We start from the raw sequence: 22,472 nt of genomic DNA, 5'->3' as shown, positions 1-22,472 counted from the left end.
GAAAATACTTAAATGCCTTGCAAACAACACTTGTGACCTTCCCTCCCTTAGAAATGGGACAGTGGGAAGGTGGTGGCTTTCAGTCCCATTCTACAGTATGGAACAGAAAAAATCCTATGACCAGGATCCTATTTCTCTAAAACGATTGCAGCACCATCAACAACCTCAGTGATATTAATGCTTTTGGAATAATGCTGCAGTCATTGTGAGTAAGGAGACTGCAGCATTCTTATCTCCCAAGAAGACTTCTATTTGATGCCCGGAGGGGCAACTGAACTAGAGACATTTGCGTGAGGCAGAGCAGTTGTACTGACTTTATGTGGGCTCCACTTCTCTTCGTTTTTAAAGGTTTTCATTTTACTGTAGAAGTATAATGAAAACAGTAATATCTTTGAATAGTTAACAATACCAATATTTGAATGGAATAATGATCTAAAGCTTACTACACTTTATTTTGATCTCCTGATGACATAGCCAAAAAAATACACTGGTTTCCATTTCTGAAGTTAAAGCATACAGAGCAAGCATACTCCTGTATTTAAACATCATGTGTTTAAAATCAGTGATAGGTTACCTGTCCTTTTTTCATCCAAATGAGCAGAGAATGCTACTACTTTCCTACTCCTGTTGCTTCTTACTGCTCTGACTGTTCAGCTAGGTAGCAATGTCTGGCTAAACCCACAAGCCAGCTCTGAAAAACTAAGTGTAAGAAAGTGCTGAATACATTTTGAGTATGTTACTAGTCACAATGGAGCACTTTCTCTTTTCCCAATTAAAAAATAATTCAGAACAAACAGTCGTAATGTTAGTATTGGTATCTGTAAATTAGGGGTTTAGTCATAGTGATACTGAAAATTACATTGGTTTTTGACCCAATACTAACTGTGCAACAGTTCCTAATTTAGAAAGACAGCAAAGAATTTCAGAACTGGAATGGAAACATTTGTTTGGAGGATAAATGCTACTATTAATAATAGGACTAAAGACCCATAACTACATAATCCAGATATTCCTGGATGGTATAATTCACCAGTCACTGAAACAATAAAGCATCATGTAGACCAACCAGCTTATTTTTGATTCTTACAGGGAAAAGATAGACCAACAACAGTATACAATGATTATAGGAGAACACAAAGGAAACATGCGTGAACAGTGTTGTTGCAAATGTTGTGAACACCATACTGGTTTAAATAAACAGAAGAATGGTCTGCAAAGCATGTTAATGAACTCTTCTGCTATATTTCACTCCGACAGATCTGACCTATTGAAGTTCTATACAAAACACATGCAGAGAACTGGAAAACTCTTCCCCTGTTCCTCCAAAAAATTCAGGTTTGTAGTTTAAAGACTCAGACGATAGCATACAGGTTTTAAATATGCAAAACTCTAAGAGCTTAAAGAAAATATGCTATCACCCATAGCGCACAGATTAAGCTTCAGAAAGCAAATTTCATCTTAGACATAAAGAGCTCTCTATAGTAAGTACAGTGAAGCACCAGAAGAAACTGGTTGTAAAACCTGACAAGTTTTAGAACCTGCATCACCAAAGGTTTCTTGAATTTCGCCTATCTTTAAAAAGTAGGTTATGGTATTGATGCTCTTGCAGGGAAAGGGAGCAGGTTGAATGTCTTTTTGAACTCCCACTGATTTCACAATTATTATTTTAGATTCCATTTCAATAAATAGTATGGACCTTCAATATAAATAGCTGAACAAACAAAACCCGTTCTGTAATTAAGGTTCTGTATTTTGAAGAGCCAAGTGTAGAAAACACATGTGAACTAGTAGCGAAATCTCAAGGTTCTGAATGAGAGAAGACATGAATTCTTTCAAACTATGGTGGAAAACACATTTATATCTTAAATCTCCAGCCATTGAAAAATCTTCCTTTTTATAGAAGAGTACTCCAAGATGAGTAACAACCTAAAGCTGCTATTAAGAATAAACAGAATCTACACAGAAGAACAACTGCTCTTTAAAAACGCAGGAAAAATGGCAATAAAAGTTAGAATTGCCTAAAGTCCATGCAATTTAGGCTTTGAAAAACAACATCCCAAAATAAAGCAAAAAACCTCCCCAAACCAAAATCAAAACAACAGTAAATAAGTGGTTTAGTCACATAAAAAGCAGAGAGGAGACTGAAAACACTGAAGATGAACAAAACCTGAATTAAAACTTTGCCACTGTTTTTGATAAAAGCAATGATGCTGATCACAGGTCAAGGACAGAATGGCTTGTGAATGATGGCATGGAAACAAATTTTTTTGGCTTCCGTGGAGGAATAAAAATGAGCTTCATGTTATGAAGGGGAGTTCATCAAACTTCCACTTCACAACTACAAGAAAACTGGAATATGAAAATCCTTTCAATCCTACAGAGTTTTAAATTAAGTATATCAAATCAGTAACATATATTACTAGAAAACAGAACTCTGGTATCTATAAAATAAAAAGGTGACCCAAACAGCCATAGGTAATTATCCTCAAGTTCTGCATGCATTTTAGAGCAACAGAAAGATGACTTCCTCCCAAAAGATATCTGAAAAATGGGACAAAATTGTACATAGGTTTACCAGACTCACCTAGTTAGTCTCTTTGAAGAGAACCAATTTTCAAAGGAAAACTAGCAGATCTAATTTATCTGGCCTTAACACCTGCTGCAGCACCAAGACTGAAACCACTGGCTGGCTGAAGATTATACAGTAACTTTCAAATAGCTAAGAAAAACATAAAAATACACCATACAGAAAGGCAAACTGTCCAAGAGAACAACAGAAAGTCCTAGCAGAGTTCTTACAATTCCTTGAGAATTACTCTGGCAACTAATTTTATTGAACTCTCTCCAATTAGCGGTGAGGGTCCAAGAAACATTTTCTGATTAATGCAGAAGGTAGGAAATTATGTGAATGCAGAAGCCACCATACTATTTTTCAGAGATAATTCGTTAACCTTGAAGACCAAAATTACAAATGAGATTAAGCAGTCAAAAATGAATGAAACCAAGGAAATTAAAGTAAAACAAAATGCCATGAACCCGAGATATGAACTCATGGTTCCAAAATGACAGGAGGGAAACCCCCTCCCTCAAACCTCAAGATTTCTATTATTACTTAACTACAAGTTAATGATATGATACAGCTATGAACAGGGCATAGGTGACTTAAGAAAGCATCAGCAGAGGTACTTCTAGCAAACGTACAGATCCAGTGTACAAGACACTGGATAGATATAATCTAAAGACCCATGTAATTTCTAGTTTCTCATACTCAAAGATTAATTCAACCTAGAAAAGACTGCACAGAAAGGTGCTAAGAGAAAGGATCATGTGGCAGAGAGCAATTTTTCCTAAAGAAAGCTGAGAGCTTCTCTGCCTTAGCTTAAAACAAAATAGAGACGTTACCACTGTTTCCACAATCATAGTGGAGAACATCAGGGAAGGGAAATAAATAAACATTTCGTGAATGGACACAAACCACCCACAAAGAAGTTAGAATGGGAAATTATAGTGAATTTTCAGCTGTCATAGAACGAGAGTCTGAAACACACCTTGAACACCAGTAGAAGGGCAAGAACCACCCACAGGTTTCAAAATGAAGTGCCATAAACTTGCAGTCCTTAAAGATGTGGTGGTCTGCAGTAGCAGTGGATTGGATGTGATCACCCATGCAGCCTCTCCTACTCTTATGTCCTTGTATTAGGCAAGAGATCTACACACAAAGTATGTTGGTTTCAGCTAGCAGTAGCATCCACCATATAGCATTCCTTCAGTACACCTGCACAGCTGTAGTAGACTGAGATGGCTATACAGTGTGACCTTCTTTGATGTACAGTCATTCTGAAGTGCAAGCATCAGAGTGAGTTCACTGTCTTAGAGGGATTAGGAAAGGAAACGAGAACCTCTGAAAGAGGAAACATTAAGTACAACAGACCAAAACCAGACTGTTGCCTTATTTGAGCACTTTTTAGCTAAGAGGTTACTCTATTTTGATTTTCATCTAAGGCTTATCAAAATAACAGTTAGAAAGATTGAGTTTTGTTCAGTCTCTTTCCACCACCCAGCAACCCAGCTGGTGACCCAGGGCAGAGGTGAGGAAGACTGACAGAGCAGAGCAGCTATCAGAGTAGTAGTCTGCAGCAGTAGCACCTTTTCTTCACAGGCACCACCAGAACCACACAGAGGATGCAGTGGAAGTGCTCTCGGTGGACAACGCGCTTCAATAGTGGGACCCAAACGTGGCTTTATTCAGAATTCCAAGTTGGCCAAACATTAGCCCAGAAATACTCTTCTGTCAGCTCGAAAATCACTTAGCTGCACAAAACCCGTGGATCCATTACAGCTTAGAAATGTTTTAGTTCAGAAATGCTATGGTAATTGGAAGAACAGGAGAAAAAAAATATCTTCCTAACATGAGCTTAATCTGTATATTTAAGAGAGCTTTGTAGACAATTGGCATTACTGCTTTTCTTGTGCCATTATTTTCTCCCTAATAAAAAGTGTCTCTTCGATATTAATAGCTGAACATAAGTTTTAATTGGCTTTCCTTTTAGATATTGTATACATACTTTTTAATTAATCTATTTACTGAAGAAGCTGACGTGTCCTTCAAACTTCAAGCAAAGAGATTTCTCTAATGGTGTAACATGCAAGAAAAGCACTTTTTTCCAAAGCGCAGTTGCTTCAAAAGAAGAAGGGAGACATATACTATATTCTTAAATTGGTTAACTCCAACACAACACATTCCTCTTACAGGGGATTCCTAAATACCTACTTTCTTCTATTTTCTGTTTTAGATTACAGCCTCATAGTTCAGATTTGAAGAGTACAGATGCATAGGTCTAGTTTCTAGCATGTAAGTTGCTATTAAACTATAGTTAATTAATTAAAAACTTAAACTTACCTTTATCATCTTCAGGAATCACTTTATCCATCGCGTAGTCCACATCAAAAATGTACCGGTAAAAGCAGAGCTGAGTGTACAGGGCCTTATCGGAATACTGCAATGTAAGAAGACAGTAATTAAAAACCCAACTCAAAAGTGCATCTCTTGCACCCACTTCTAAGTCCACTATCAAATGGTGATTCTTTCTGTTTTTTTCTAACAGTTTATATGTTCCATTCACATCAGATTTTGGAAGTAGTATTATTATTATTATGCTGCAAAATCTCTTTACTACACTCTTCTCTCAATTTACACCAAGCATTTATACAAATCGTATTAAACTTACCCATTCTTAGAGAGACATAAATTGCATTTATCCATTCTTATAGACACACGTATCACAATGGTGCTTTAGCAACAAAATGAAAGTCATAAGAATGATGGGACAAAGGAATAACTTTTGTGTTTTAGTATACTGTACAATGCAATGATCTCAAAAAAGAAAAAGAATTAATGTATATTTTTGATGAATACAGGTGTTTGGCTGTATTCCCTCCCTTCCCACAGACACACACCTGTGGTTACATAAATTGTGAACATGCCATTCAACTAAGAACAGGTGCATATATACCTTTACTGCTATGCCATCACCTTGCTCTACACATCTGTGAAGGCTACTGCATGTTAGTAATCACACATCTAGTTCAAAAATCTGCAGGTGTGTACATGTGGAATAAGATGTTCAATTAAATGCTCTCAATGTCACTGATGTCAAGCCTCTGTGCTATTCCTCTCATTCAAAAGTACATGCCTGTATGCATTCATACTGCTGTCACCATCCTGTGCAGTAGAAGATTGCTCAAATAGACACAGGATCCATCTTGCCCACACTACAACTAAACCCTTTCAAGTTAATCTTGAACTCTTGTTCAATAAAACCACATTCCAGTCCCTGCTGTTTAAGATACTGGAGTTCAAATATTGGCCAACAGTGGTATGAAGAGTTGTGCATTACAAAAATTCTAATTAAGAATGAGATAACCGTTACAGCATCAAATGCAGAGGTAGTGTCCGTTTTAATACGCTTAGTGCACATGTGGATATGTATGAGCTCTTGAAGATTTTCTTGATGAGCTATAAAACCAATGAAGAATGTGGTTAGACCAACGTAAAACTGCAACTCTCAGTATACCACAAGGAACAATCCTGAAAATACAGTGGAAGAGCAACTGGTAAACTATTTCTGCTTATTGGAATTCTGCTTTAATTTAGCTTCTCACTCTTCTACCCAATCAAGCCATGTTTTGTTACTGAATTCAGCTAATTTTACACTTCTTCTAACATGTTATAAAGTATCTCTAACTATTAAGGAACTCATGTTGAGACATTTGACAACCGTTACTACTGCTTAGTTATTTTTTGTATATTTTAACAGTATACTTTTTTCCAGTTCATGTGAACCTATTTTAAAAAAAGACACACAGAAGCTTATTTTATTCCTTATTAGCTATTCTACGATATGCATCATCATTATACTATTATACACCAGTTATTTTTAGTAAATCCTGATTACTGCTTCCTGAAGAAGAAAAAAGGAGGACGACAGCGATTAAGTTATTTGTTTAGTTTTTTAGATTCAGCTGTAATTGCTGGTACACATCTCCCTGACTGCACACATGAAGCAGGTTGAATAGAACACTGAAATTACCTCCTTCATAATAGTTTGTTTTGATAATGTATTGTGTGTCGAGATGATGAGAAACAGTTGCTGTCAATTTGATTAGCCATTATATTTTTATGTTAATTGCCATTATTGGGTCCATTCTGTTTAGTGTCACCATAGAAGCCATACAATGTTAGCATAAATAACAAATTGGAGTAAATTAGGAAGATATATTTTTGCCAATTCATTTTAATTGCCCCTCAGTCCTTCCGTCGGTTAACGCAGCTGTTGACCCATAATAAGCGCTAGGTCAATATAGCTGCTTGTCAATTCAGAAATGCAAAGTGCTGTGTTGCTGGTAATGGATATACAACAACCTTTGCCAGCCAACTGAAGCAAACGAATGACAACCCACATGAAAGAATAAAGCATCAGCTATAGAGTTTAGTGACCTGATATTAGTAGGCAGGCTAATTGAAAGTCACTGCTTAAATGGATAAAGAAAATACAAAAATCAGTATGTAAAAATGTATACATGCACACATAGACAGATATATATGCATACACACAAATTTTTTTTACTGATAATGTGCTAGTATCTCCTTCTCTTTAGCTTCCTGCCACATCTTACAATTAGCAATTGGTGGAAAACAAAAGGGTTTGAAGATTTTCATGCAATTAAGTATGAATATTGTGGCATACTGATGAATCCAAGGAAGAGGTAACTTAATTTAAAAGGACTTTAGGAATTACTTATATCGTCACTTCTTATATTTCCTTAATTTCTGATAACCTGTAGGTTTAAAAAAAGGGAAAAAAGCCCAATCCCTAAAACTTCAAACCCAAGTAATATTTTACTTTTAATGGTGAATTTTTTGTGTAAAGAAAACCTGACACCCCTAAAATCATGGTAAGAACTTGGGCTACATTTGTATAATCATTCATGCATTCTTTCTTCCCATGAAAGACTGAATGGTGAGCACATGAAAAAAAACCTCTGTTTGAAGTTCTTATTTGTTCCATGATGTTTTATTTCTTGATTTCATTAAGAACTGACTTCAGCAGATAAGTCTACTTCTTTGACAGCTTCCATGCAACCAAACTTTTTTTTTAAAATTACATTTAAAACAGCAATACACAGATGAAGGAACTAAAGGTATATGGTTTGCATTCAGCACAGTTATTCGCTCCTTTGACAGAGAAAACAAGCTTCTAATAAGAAAAACCAGATGTAATAAAAAAATTAATTGTGCTTGGCCAACAAAATATTGATTTAAAGAAATCTAGGTTTAATATGATTGCAGAACTGTTTCCTGTAGCATCAGGAGGCCAACTGCAAATCTCCAACCTGCCTTCCCAAGAAGAATTTAAGATTACACAGATTATGTAATAGGAAACTGATGGCGTCTTCTTAACAGAACTGGTGAATTAGAAACACTGGAAAGGCAAATTTTCCCATGCCCTAGAACAAAACTAGGGTACAGAATGCTCAGTCATGAAAACAAAATCAACTCGCTTAGCTACCACGCACACCAGGGAACACTCACTGGGGCATACATTAGGAAAGGAGACTTCACAGGCACAACGCATTTGTATTTCTGGAGTCCCTGAAGGTCAGCTGTATCTCCACACGTGCCCAAGTCCACCCTGCTTGACTGCAATGACTAACTTAGCATCTGTCATGTCCCTACAGCTGCTGATGTTTGAACAAGATGATGGACTGAAGGGTAGCAGCATCTCTTCTCCTGTCTCACAAATGCCTAAAAACTCAGGTCCGGAGCAAGGTGCCCTGGTGTGCTCACTCCACCTCTCTCTGGCCCAGCAAACTGTGATGCGTTTTTTCCACATCAAAATGAAATTTCACATGGAGAATGATCCCAATGCTCTCGCTCCATAACAGCATAGTCGGTGAGCAAGGGCTTTTTCCAGAAGAAGCAGACACAGGTTTGCAACCCTTCTGGCAAGAACAGAGAATTGAACTTGGTTTTCTTAATCTTTCACAGAGAGAGTGGAAAATTTGCCAGTGTCCACCTTTCCTCCTCTTTTTTTAGAAATGCCAAAGCTCAAATTTCTGAAAGTAAGGGGACCTAGAAAGATTTAACCACTGGCAACCATCTTCCTACCCTAAACACAGTGCCTGAGGAGAACTTAAGATGCATTACCTCTCACCAGCTTTTCTGTTATGGAAGAAAGGTTGGTGGCAGCTGCATTTAGGTATTGAAATTAGAAGCCCCCTCCCTCAGTGCTGGCTCTTTTAGATGGCATCCCAAGAAACTTCAGTCGAGATGCTTTACTCTCCTCCATCCTGTTAAGAGGGTGCCTGAGTGAGCCACTAACACACCAACCTTTAAAATCCATTCAGTAGCTAAGGGCAGCATGGTGACCTAGAGAATCCAGGTAAGAAAGGTCTGAGGAAAGGAAAAAGGGAAAAATAAACAGAAGAAAAAGTTGATAGAAATTCACAACAGCAAGGTAGCAGAAGACTGAACTTGTGATTCTAGTTCTGATGTTTTACTTGCCTAGATACAGTGCTCTTCTACTAAACACCTTTTAAGCAGCATGTAAAACCTCCGTATCTTGACAGTGTACCTTTGAACAGGTCAGAAAACTAAATGCCCCTACTTAGATTAATTTTCTTTGAACTGCTGTGAATTCCTGTATTAACCAAAGTAAGTAAGATGTGATGCTTTTTAGATTACTCATATTCCTCTACAGTAGATTGAAGTCTTTTATTTACTCTTTGGCATCTCCCAGATTCCTATACTTCTCTATAGTCCCACCACACTCACGACCCTTTAATTCTTTTCTGCATTCTCATTTTTTTCTGCCCTTTTGCTTTCTTCTGCACCTGACTCTCCCATTTCTTCTAGCCCTCTCTGTGGTGGTCTTATTTTGTATTCTTTGTCATTTACTGTTTTACATTGTGTCAGCCATGGTTTTATGGATGACAAAGGCAACAAGAAATTAAAAAAAACACAAAAAACTCCCCCTTCTAGTTTGCTAACTCTGTTAGATTGCTTTGCAAAGGAGATAATTTCCACAGGCTACAAAAGTTATTTGTATTACTTCAATTAATTATAATACAAAACAGTGGCACCACTTCATTAATCAGCTGCTTGAGAGTTACTTTTGTGAAAAGCCTTTTTGGTAATTTGATTAGAAAGAACAGTGGCTCTTACTACTGTGATATGATTCAGTATGTCCATCAAACAAATCCTTTAGAACTAGTTCTTAATACTTTAAAAACAGGAAAGAAAGAGAAGGAAATAGAAAAGAAGTCTCTTGGCAGAAAAATGTGTCTCAGAGACTCTTTCAAGGCTTAGATGTAACGGAGCAAAGCGTACAGGAAATACTTCAGTGCTTTGAGAGGCATTTCCTCCCCTCCCCCCTTAGAAAGATGCAGTAATTAAAACCTAATTATTATCTTCATTTTAAACAAAACCTAAAGTGAATACCAATTAATAACAACATACTAATGAGCATCTGCTGTGATGAAATTGAATATGAATGTGCTGCAAATTTCGGGTAATTTATTTTTCGGGGAAGTGCCACTGGTCTCAATCTACTGCTGGAAGATTGTATAGACTGTACACATTTTCCATCATGTCTCTTATGTGCAGCAATTTCTATTTTCAAAAAGAGGGCATAGCTCAGCTTTGTGGATGTTTATATATCCAAATGCTATCCACGCTACAATGATTTCAAGGCAATACACTGAAGTGTAAGACTGTGTTTTACACACCTCACACATTCTTTTGTAAAACCAGGGCAGTTGCATTGCATCAGGTTCACACAGCCTCTATGCACCATCAGATTCTGAAGGCAGACACCTGCACAAAAAGAGCTTGCGAAGTGTGAATTAATGTTACACTAAATACTCGTAACATGTGTACCCCTCGCCCTGTACCAATGCTGATGTGTACTGAAGTCTGGTCTTCTCGTGCATCAGAAAACCTAGTTAAAACACAGTGCTGGTCTGTGTCCAACAGGCTGAAATAAACGCTGCACCTAAAATAACTACTTCCCATAAAACAAAAAAAGGTGAAATACAAGTGCATCTAAATTGCAGCCTTTATGCTTTAGCATACAATCAGTTTTTGAAAACTTACACCCAATTCCATTAAAAACATGAGATGGTTGGTAACCACCTTTCCTGACATTGGTTATAAACTAAATGGGGAGGTGTGTGGGCAAGGTGTGGGGGTGTGTGTGGTTTCCTTCTTAACCCTCCAAACTGTCCACCCCCTCAATCAATATTGGTTTTTTTCAGTGTTTATGACTCACAGAGTCTACTGAAGAAGCAAAAGGAAACTGAAACAGATGTGTCAGTATTTGGATATGATGAAACTTCCCCTAGTACTTATGTTAACATGGACTGTATGATGAAAGAAGAGGTTCTTCCAAATACATGCAGGAGTCAATAGGAAAAAAAAAACCCACAGCAGAAGACTGGATATTCTTGTACATTATAAGATTTTTTTTTTTTTCCCATTAAGGAACTGAAATGACAAGAACTTCTGCTGGTTTAAGTCCTGTTTACCAATTAGTGAGAACATTACAGAGGATCTAATTATAAAAACCAAGTCTGGGCTGCAATGCCAGCAAAAGAACAGAAAAGTGGGTGAGGAACTGGGTGAAGAACAGATGACAACACCTGCTGACAAGGGGCACCAGACTGAATCAAGGGGTTAACAGAACACCTCCAGGGTGGATCCTGACAATACTATTACTAAACATTTTCATGAAGAAACCCTGGAGAAAAACTAGCTGGCTATTAAGAAGATTTAGCAGGCATGAAAATAGCAAAATAGAAAAGGAAGGAAATTTAATAAGCAAAATATTTCTGGCCATAACAAAGAGGCTGAATGAATTATCTAAAACTGGGGAGAGTCCCAGGCTGAAACTATTCTGCTTTGAGGATTCATAAGATGATGCCTCAAGGCACATGGCACAGACACAAGATGAACAGCAAGTGCCAGCAGACCAGGTAGTTACTTACCTATAGAGCTCTGGAGAAAAGGAGGGATGAAGCTGTTGGACCACTACTGGTGGTGGATCACCTCTACTTAAAGCTGGCAGTGTAAGCAAAGACATGAAATAAGCCCTGTTTCCTCTTCCTTGGAGATATGTTGTTTTTTTAAACAAAAAGACTGAGTGTCATCTGCGCTTAACAAACAGTTTCTCATTTTAATGATATGTGTGCAACCCTCTCCCCTGTTCCTGGTCTTGTGTGTGCTCTACTGCTTATCTGAGCATGTGGTAAACCAAATTCAACTCACTAATCCAGCAAAAATTACTCACCTCTTTTCTAATCTGGCAGAAAGCTAACTCCGCAAGATCTAACTGCCTCGCTGTGTGGTCAACAGCTGGCACAAGGTGAAACAGCAAACTGCATGGTAGCTGATGTGAGCAAGCCAGACTTGCTACTGCTAGCAAAGGAAGACAGTATGTTACCCTGTGTTTAGTTTTGGGTTCGAGCTCTGCCTTGTACCCAGTACTCAAGCTCATCTGAGCAGCACAGTAAGACCTGGCAGTGAGAACACAAGTCTTAACTAAGAATCACTCTTTTCTGGGGTGGGGGAATCACTTGCCTCACACACCCTCAGTATACACATGCCATTGTGAAGTGTTCTTTACTCTGAACTTTTCAGCATCAAGATGTTTATGACTAATTTTTGATATTACTAATATTTAATACAATTATACAAGAGACAAGCACATAAAACTTGTGACTGAGTCTTGAATAAGACCAGACACTATCTGCTCTGAGGTATCTTTTTTCTAAGAACATTGCAACAGCAATCAATGACTAATTTGACAGAAATTAGCTCTAAACATGTTCCATATATGTGTGCGCACATGTGTATATGTATACATGTCTATGAACTGCACATATGTATCTCTGCACTTATATATGAACACAGACATTTTAATAAAAATACACTAGCAAACAATAAATATAAATTAAAAGTTTTAAAATAAAAATATTAATATTTTCTACAAATATTATTCCAGATTCTAAGAAAAGTCCAGAACCAGCCCTCAAAATGACTAATGAAATTAATAAATACCTGGTTTTCATACAGAAAGTTTACTGAATTGATAAACAGGATCAAATGTGGTGGTTAACTCCCACACTAGGACATGTCATCAAGGTGGTCCCTTTGGTCAGTTCTTCCCTGCTAAACAAAACAGGGCTGACTAGTAAACTCAAGCACTGAACTGCTACTGTCCACATTACTAAATTTTTAACGTTTGCTGACTGAGTTTTAGGCCGTGACAATTGACTATGACAGCGATGGAGCATGGCTTAGGAGATGCTGTGCCCGGACCGTTCGTACTGGCCATACAGTTCTGACTGCACTTCAGCAGTCCTGAGCTCTGCCCCAACAGACTTTGGACCCACGCGCATCCCCATGTAACGAGCACTCAACACACTATCAGCTTCAAGCTGCTACACAGCCCTCATGTTATTTTAAAGCCTCTGAACCTACGAAACGTACAAAATGGCCAATCGCTGAATATGCATACAAACACCTGTAATCTTAGGTTTCTGGTCAAAGGATACTATACTTGACACTGGTACTGACAGTGCAATAGGAGAAAGAGGTACAAGACTTGGTTTTATTCAAATAATTCAAGACTTTGCATACTAAAGCAGATGAACGAGATTTATTTTAAAAAATTAGTTTCATCTGTAATCTGCCTCATGGATCTGGAGAGGCTCTAGCGTACTCATGTTATTCCTCTGAAAGCAGTATCACTGTATAACTGAAGAATTTGCAGGCTAACCTCCCTGGAGCCTGAAGATCCACCCTACACTGATGTACTTTAGGATAGGGATTGCACAAAAATTCTCAAAACTATCATCTACAGCAGAAAGGTTAACATTTGAGGATTTTCACATCAAAACAAACCAATGAGCTTTACTGGACAGCTGATGAAAGATAGATATTACTCTGGAACCAGACTCACCCAGCAGCACAAACAAGCAAAACTACAAAATTGTATCTGCCCAAATGCATTGAACATTATTACTCCAGAGAAGCACCAGCATGATCCCAAAATCAACTGTATTTTAAGAGTCTCCGATCAAGAATATTTTCACCCTTCAAATAAATTGCTGCTTGAAATAAGCAGCATATAGATAAGTTACTAAAACATATCCCCTCCCCGGTGTACAAGACAAATCTAATTTAAAAAAAAAAAGAAAAAAAAAGAAAAATCCATATTTATATTTTTAAGAAAAACCCAAGCACTTTCCAAGTAAGTCACTCATTTCTGGATTTCTGGAATTATCTGACCCTTGACAACCTGGGGTAAGAAGCAGTTAGCAAGAAAAGGCTTGGTGAAACAACATTAACATTGAAAAACACCTCTGTAAAGCAAAGGTGTCATTCTGCTCTGGAGATAAAGTACCATGGCCAAGTATTCCCCATCCATCTTAAGTGTTACAGAACAAGCTAGTAGAGCTCCAGAGCTCTGTCTCATTCTAGAGAACTGATGGTCCTTCTCATTGAATGAAGAGCACTCATAGGAGTTAACTATAGGTCATCTGCTTATTTGAAACAGAAGAACTAAGCACATCCATGGGAACTCTCATCATGGAACAGAACTCTTTCACCTTTCAAGTAATTTCATGCATTTCCATAAGAAAGTCTAAGATCATGACGTTCTTTCTAACAAACAAAATTTGAAATCTGCATACAAAACCTCTACCCTTACTCATGGAGAACCACTCCTCATGGAGAGTGCCAGTCATACCCTATTTCTCAGGACCCACATTTCTCACAGCTGGAAACCAAATAAATCAAGTGGGGCCCAATCAAGAAGAATATATGAAACCACCTTACTAGGAGTAAATTCTGCCTGCAGGGAAAGAATCCACATAAGGTAGTTCTCAGACCAGAACCACAAATCAGCCATCCATCAGCTGCAGTCCTATTTCATGGCAAAGAGAGAGAAAAGCCGTTACTACACACCTGAGACTACTCAAGGTCTCTTAGAGGCCTCTGCAGACTAGGTATAAGGCTGCTTTTTTACCATTTCATGCAATCTGCTGACATGTTCAAGAATGGTTGTGTATTGCCAAGGATGAGCAAAAGGTTATTCCTAATTATCTTATCTGAGGCACATTTTGAGTCTTCTGTCTGCTTGTGAAGGATGCCACTTCCGATGTTCAGATGCAGGATGCTATGGATAACAATGGAAAAAGCTAATACAACAAGTCCTGTTCTCAAAGTCTAGACTGTAGTACAGGTAACAAGTTTCAATTTGGAAGTAAGATATTTCTGTTTACATAAATGATTTTAATCTAGCTCTGTATTTGCAACCTTGATTCTTTTTTACTTTTTTAGAAATAAAATCTTTCCTCACTGATTGATACACTTTACCCAAACATTTGGCACTTGTCAGCTATCCAGAAGCATACACTATAAAAGTGCAATCTGTGTAAGCAACTTGGCTTATACATATTTATTTAAATTACAATTTTGTTAAGAAATGGGTAACGTTGCATTTCTTTTCTGCAAAATAATTTACTAATATTTGTGAAAGCCTTTTTTAACTGAATCTTGATTATCATTCAACAAGCACAAGTACAGCATTTAAAAACTGGTGTATTAGTAAATAAACAACACTATAAATAGGCTAGATACACAAGAAAAGAAGCTTATCTAAGTATGTTTTAGATGTAAAAGCATGCATGTGAAAACAACAAAAAAGCATCATTTACAGAGAGGGAACTAAACATACCGCTTTGGATTACTATATTCCCGTTTCTCAAGTCTCATTCCCTCAATTCTAGGTTTTAGCAAGAGTAAAAAGTTTGAAAAGCTAGGTTTCTGCCTTCAACTCCTAGTTTCACAATTTTTAATGAGCTGTTCTTTGAGCTCAAGTAGTTAAGTAATCTGAAGCAAGGAATATATCTGCTGCAGAGGACACTATTTTGCCTAAAGCAAATTTGGCATTTCAGTAAATTCTAAAGGACTTGGAGTCAATGTTCCTTCTCATTGATCTTGATTTTTCTTAAAAGTTAAGACAATAAGGAAATTAGGCTGAGATATGAAAATGCTTCAGCTACTCATCATGTGCCCGGAAACATTTTACTATTAGAAGATCAGAATTGTTAGAGATTGACTTAAGTCCCCATCTCTATGGTACCAACGATATAAACAACTCCTGAAACTTCTCAGACTATGCAAGACCAACTGGAAAGGCAAATAGACTTTCAATACAGTTTAACTTGCTTAACTTACTCTGGAGCCAGCATGTAGACAGGTGACTCCTCTGTTAAATAAGACCTTCCTCTGTTTTGGTTAGATGAACTGTGCCCAACGGGTTATAGTGGCACCCATCTACCTGTAGCAGTGCACATGATCAGCTTTATCAATGCAAGTCTTGATCTCATGTCTCTGAAGCAGCGCTCTCAGACTTTAATAGAATGGCTCTCTACTAAATGCTAAAGAAAAGTTATGTTATGCAGATGACAAAGCAAAGGAGAGCACCTTTTCTGTGGGTGGCACCGAAATGTTAAGATCAGTTGTGTACAAAGGCACATCTCAATGACTTAGAAGGCAACTTTATCTACTACCCTAGGGTTGAAATCAATGGCAGCACTTTAGGTACCAGACACAACTCCAATAGCTTCTTATGCTGCCATCTGCTCCTTCCACAAATAGTCAATGTTATGCAGGATTTATGCCCCTATGGGCGAAACATAGGTTATTTTCAATCTCCTTCTCCATAACTCAAAATGGATTCTTCAGCACCAAAAGTGGCATTGGCATCAGTACGTATGCTATAATTTTGATGCATTTTATCTTTTAATGCCATCTTCTCTACATACATCTTTGGTACTGTCTATCAGTCTAACAATGGTCTGGGTGACACAGGTTTCACCAGATGATGCATGTTTAAAACTGATTTATTGGTGTCAATTTTGTAGACTGCTTTGAAAAAAACCCAGAGATTCTGTCCTGCATCCTGCAACTGGCAAGTACAAACAGGAAGAGAGAAAGACACCAACCCTGAGATTACCCACAAAGAAAAGGAATTAGTCCACCTAAGAACAGTCACAGATTAAAAACTTTAGGTTTTGATTTTGTCAGCTGCTCTGATGAGTGAGGTCAACAGTGTGTGTGTATGCTCCAGGAGAAAAGTGTAGGTCAACGCCCTCCCCCACAGTGAATTTTCATTCAAGAGGTGCTGAATAAAGTTCAGAAAAAAGTATACAACAGTCCGGAGGATTATTCTGAAGATCCTCAAAAACTTCAAAAATTGTTCGAGCAAGTTATGGCTGAGCTACTGAAAAAACTTAGTAACACATGAGAAAGTAAACACACCAATTAAAAAATGATCCTCTAATAACATGATGTGAATGACCTAAATCACTTATTCATTTTCATGGGACACCCCAAAACATGCAACTAAACTGTAATGAATTTAATAGTTGTGACAGAGACAGCTCTGTAGCTCAGTAACTGTAATCTATATAGTCCTTTTATTGTCATAGTTTATTGTTTCTAGTATGGATACGAGGGACTATGTGTTATCTCCCCCACAGGTGCTTCCCACATAACACAGTTTAAAAATAAGAAAACCAGAAATGCCCACCACCATGATTTACTGTAACTAGACCCTCATAATATGAGCAGTAGCACTTTCTGTATGTAGTTCATTAATGTTAATGATTCTGTGCATAATAATCACAGCTCTGAAAATGATCAAGTGGTGACTTGACATGGGGTAGGGATGCAGCACAAGAGTGAAGCTGCCACTTTTCCAGTTTCCCTGCTTATTATTTGAATGGTGTCTTCTTGTTTCTCATAAGTGCGAGGAGTCCAAGCTGATTATTACTGAGTTATCATCACACAAATTAAACTATCAGGTTATTATTAAAATTCCTCTTTGCACTGTCAGTTATCCTAACCACAGATATTTAGACAAAGACCCAAGAAATAAATTTTAAACAAAACATATGAAAAATGGATACTTCCAAGCAAGGCATCCCCACTAAATGAAAACTGCTTGTCTGCAAACTGTTAAAAAAAAACCTTGTATTTTTAAGAATACAGACTGCCTTAAACAATCATCTTCAATGGATTAAATCTTAATGTTTCCACACTGAAAGAGATTGGTGACAAACAGCAACTGATTACTCTAATGGGAAACCCTCTCAAAGTGATTATTTTTACATGTAGCTGAAAGAAATATTGGTTTAAATAAAAATATGTTTCTTGCTCCTGAAGAAAAGCAAAAAGTGTTGAACCATGGTACTAACCTATGCAATAAGTAGCTATGATTGAAAGAGCTCAAATTACAAAGTAAGCAAAATGGTGACTGGAGTATTTTTCATCATGGAGAGTATACTCTGGTAAGTTATGGCTCTGACAGAGATGAGAGAAACCCTGGACACCAAGGACTCTGCTGAACCCGGGTGAAGTGTGAAATGGTACACGCTCACAAAAGTGGCAAAAAAGTGATCTTTCCATAGTTCCATTCTCCAACAGAAAAGGAACTGTTGGTATTTAAGCATTAGACAAGGACAGAGAAGACCTGTTTTCCACCTCTGTTTCTGCAAAGAGCTGCATACCATTAGGTGAATCTCTAGGCCTTCTGGCAACTTCAGCTCCCCTTCTGTAACGTTAGGGCATCTGCAAACAGTGTTGGGTGTTAATAAAAAATTACTAAAGCAGTGAGGCACTAGATACTCTAGCATCATCTATTAAAAAAAGAAAAAACCAAAGTTTTCTAAAGATTAGCCCTTCCCTCCAGGGCTAGAATTAAGTTTGCTTTTTTTTTGCCTTGGACATATGCATCTGTCTGGCCAGAACTATCCGGTTGTATTAGGAGTTTTGAGTTTTCACATTCAACAATGTGAAAAGAAGAAGAAGAAACTGCAAATTTAACCTTTCAGTCTTTACAACAAACTCTTAAAAATAATACAGACAAACTGCCTGCTGCTTCTTTGTCCTGGCACCAAAACACTAAAGCAGGTCAGGTATTTCTTTAAAAATTAAATTTGTTATTTTACCAAATACAATGGAAAAGGCAAAAAGTAATTTACGAGGTTCCAAATGGGCAAAGCAAGAGATCTTGTGACAACAGGTCTTCCAGAGAAAGTCTGTAGGAAGCTCGGAAGCTCAGCAGCAGTGTCTAAGTGACAGCAAGCCTCACAGGAAAACCATGCATCTACTTTGCCACATTTCTGAGTAAATTCTGGAGGGTAAGCTGGAAGAGGAATGTGGTATGGTTATTAATAGCATGAATACCTCCAAGTGCAAGGGATATTTTGTCTCTGGGACAAAAGAAAAGCAGCTGGTTGTGACAGGAACACATGGAACACCCCTGTGAAAAACCTTCCTTAACAGCAATCTGCTGGTCAGAGCAACATTTTGTTCATTTCATGGTTTTAATAAACTCCTTTTTTAAAGAATTTTCTCACTTTTGTCTCAGAGCAGCAGTCTAATGATTTATAAATAGTAGCTATCCATTAGAAATATACTTAACTTCTCAGTAGCATCGAAAATTTTCTTGAGAAGTTCAACATGCCTGATATGAAATTGGATCATATGCTTCAAATACTGGACTCTGTGTCCCCCAAGGGAAGTTAAAATATGTAATCAATGAATGTAACATTTACTGTTCAGAACTTGAGATGCCTTAATGAGAAGTACAATGATACAGGACAAACCTTCCTACCATAAACAAATAATCCTAAGGGTTAAGAAGCCAGAAACATCTCCCCCCTTTCTACTGATGAGGCAGAACGTATGGGTACTGCAGTCTAAACCTACACAAACATTCAAGCTACGTACTCATGTATATGTTTCAGAGGTGGGAATCCATTTAGCAGATAAATTGAGAAAGAAGAGAGCATGGCCTCTGAGTGTAGAAAAGCAAGGAGCTTCCTCACAAGACTTCCTCCCCTCTTCTGTACACCAGCGACTGCAGCGACAGCACCACCATAGAAAGACAACCCATAATAACAGGGAAGAGGGGAACAGAGAATTTCTGTAACGGGACAGACATCTCAGAAACTTTTCAGCTAGAACTAGTGACATCTGAACTTGAATTTCAGCCAGATGGTTCCTGATTATGGTGCAATGCTTGTAAAAACAGATGATCAAACTGGACAGGTCAGATAAAACTGTGCTATTGCTCTCAAAAATACTAGTTTCCATTCAAAGAGGTGAACTTCACCAGATATAACACTCCTATAGAAGGATCTGATGTTTACTAAAATTCTAGTCAAAAGGAAAAATATGTGGACTTTGTCATGTACTGCTAATACTGCCATTAGGATAAATATCACTACCATTTACCTACACACCCATAAAAAGTAGCCCAAACACAACAGAATGCATGTTAATTTTTCTAGTAACTTAATTGCAAAGACTCACTTCTCCTCCTCCTCTAAATAACTCATCTGTGCTCACAACCTCTGCTAACTGCATTTCATCCTCTTCCTGAGGAACCACGTTATTTTTCATCAGATACCAAATAGAGCCATCTTGAAACTGCACAGTGATGTTCTCTGCATCAAGCCTCTTCTTGAATACACAATTTTAGATGCCAGACAAATCTACCTCATGAAGGAATAAAAGCAGAGAAGCTTCTTAGTGGGTTGATGCTGTAGCAAGGACCCACTAAGTGAACTTGCGTTACTGCCATCACAGTACTCCAGTAGAAAGCAAGTCCTTTGAACAACAGTAGATTAAGAGATACTGGTAATCGGATTTCTCAAAATCTAACAAAATATAAGCAGTTTTGGCCACTCCACCCTCAAATGCATCTCCAACCCTTCCCCCGTGAAAAAAAGAGTCCCTCATGTAGACTGTATAAAAAGCTTGTTGGAAGCTAAACATAATAAATCTTATGGGGAACATAAATCATGAATAATTAAGACATTTAATTTGTTAAGCTAGTAAAGTTGTATTTCTGGGATTTAAAAGACAGCAAACACAAAAAAGCAACCTGAAATTTCGGACCAGGGAAAGTACTCATACATACATACAATAAAAATGTCAATCATGTAATCTTAAATAAGACTGGAAAAAAATGACCTTACCCTTTACAGTATCATGCAGCACCCCAGTGCCCAAATTATAGGGAATAAAATGATGAACAAGGAAGAGGACATTCTATCTAAGCAGAGAAAGAACAGACTGCCCAGAGCAGCTGGTCTCAGAGGATTTAGTAACAATATTTAGAAAAAGTAATAGGACAAACGTAGCTCTTAAAAGTTTCTGGCCTAAGAAAAGTTGGATTGGCTAATTAGCCATCTTTATAAGCTAGACAGGATGACAAAAGCACCTAATGAAATGTACTTTCTGCAAAATACAATGACAATAGTGATTGTTATTGTTTTCTACCCTCGTAACTTTCTTCCTTAAAAAAATATGATTTTAACATTGTTATTCTTGAATCTTATATAATTAAAAAACTCAGTCTGATTCCGCACAGCAAGGCAGCTGATTTCCACAGGTATGGCAACCCTGACACACAAATACAAGCCTGCTCATGTAGAGGCCAGGTCTGCAACACAGATCAAGGTAGCTAAGAGTGCACTTGAATCAAAGGCTACCAAGGGAATTCTTCAGAAATACTACTGTTTGCCTTCTGCTCTGCACCAGGAAACTGTTTAGGGTTTTTCATCTTCCTGATAAATCCAAGACTCTTGCTAGTAAGGGCGCGTACATGCCAAGTTCAATACAGCCAAATAGAGCCAGCTGGGAAAGTTTAGTATTTCCCTCATTCTTATAGCTTTTACAAAAGACATGTTTTTCTTCATTGTCTTTTCATTACAACCTTTCATCTTTTATTCACCAAATTTATATATCCCACTCAATTTTATCTTCACTCCACTGTATAAGTCTGCAGTGGAAATTGTCTGTTGAAAGGGTGTCGATCTTTAATACGTTATTTCTTCACAAGTCTTCAAGATTATATTATCTACGTTAGGTCATCAATAACTTTTTGTAAGGTGATGCACTGGTTGTGTGCAGTCAAAAACTGTCAATTCTCTTGTTAAGGTTTACACAAGTACAAGAGAACACTACAAGTTCAAAATGATTTTGAAAAACGTTGGGGGAGGTGTAGATTTAAAAAAAATATTTGTATAGCCAACAATGAATAACTTTGTACATATAATACAGCTAACCAGATGAGCTGTCTCAAGCAGAAAATTAATTTTTATCATAGCTAGCTCACTGTTTGGAGCTTCTATATATTTCTGCAATTGGGATGAGGAATGAGGCTGAAAGAGGAATGAGGCTGAAAGCTGACTGGAAGACATAAATTAGGTTAGATAACAACAACCTTGTGTGGCAGCAGGAAAGCAGCCAAACCTCATACTATTTATTATCCATGCCAATAGACTGTTTTGTTAGGTGAGTGGTTTTCAGCAAGGGGAAGAGCATGCTAGCCTTCCCGTCCTTATCATGCAGTACTCCTCTATACCATGCGCTAGCTGGAACCTCTGAGCTGTCTCAACAAGACCATCCATGCAAAAATCTAGCCAGCAGGATTAGAGCACTGATGAACAATGAAATAAAAATCTGAGAAAAATGGCAACATTTTTTTATCCATGTGGAAGTACTGAAAAGTATTCTTTACTATTTCTGCTACCTGGGTATTCAGAAGCATGACATTCAACAAATCATCTAGATCATGAAAACAGAGTCACCAAATGCATATAAGCCTCTTCAAGCAAGAAGTTTAACTACTTCTGTCAATCCATCCAGCTCATGAACAACAGACTTTCATGTTCTGCATGAGATAAGCTATAGAGCAGAAAAGCATTTTCCCCAAGTATCTTATCACAGGGTTATCAAAAAACTTAAAAGTAGTTTTTGCAGGGCTGTGCTAAGTCTCAAAAGGAGTTTAAGGTTTATGAGCCAGAACATGAATATTTCACTTTTGTCC

At 37.6% G+C, this 22,472-nt stretch overlaps 1 protein-coding gene across 1 annotated transcript in view; it reads right to left on the bottom strand.

Annotated features, from left to right (window-relative positions):
• The window catches only part of POLA1 (polymerase (DNA directed), alpha 1, catalytic subunit), a 199,183-nt gene that overhangs the window by 38,102 nt on the left and 138,609 nt on the right, over window positions 1–22,472 (bottom strand). Inside the window, exon 35 of the mRNA XM_010571305.1 lies at window positions 4,901–4,997. Within this exon, the coding sequence (XP_010569607.1) occupies window positions 4,901–4,997 (97 nt within the window). The remainder of the gene's footprint in view (window positions 1–4,900; window positions 4,998–22,472) is intronic.

The sequence above is a fragment of the Haliaeetus leucocephalus genome, unplaced genomic scaffold (genome assembly GCF_000737465.1).
Source record: "Haliaeetus leucocephalus isolate CR32 unplaced genomic scaffold, Haliaeetus_leucocephalus-4.0 Scaffold317, whole genome shotgun sequence".
Taxonomy (NCBI): domain Eukaryota; kingdom Metazoa; phylum Chordata; class Aves; order Accipitriformes; family Accipitridae; genus Haliaeetus; species Haliaeetus leucocephalus.
This window is presented reverse-complemented; position numbering and strand designations above follow the sequence as displayed.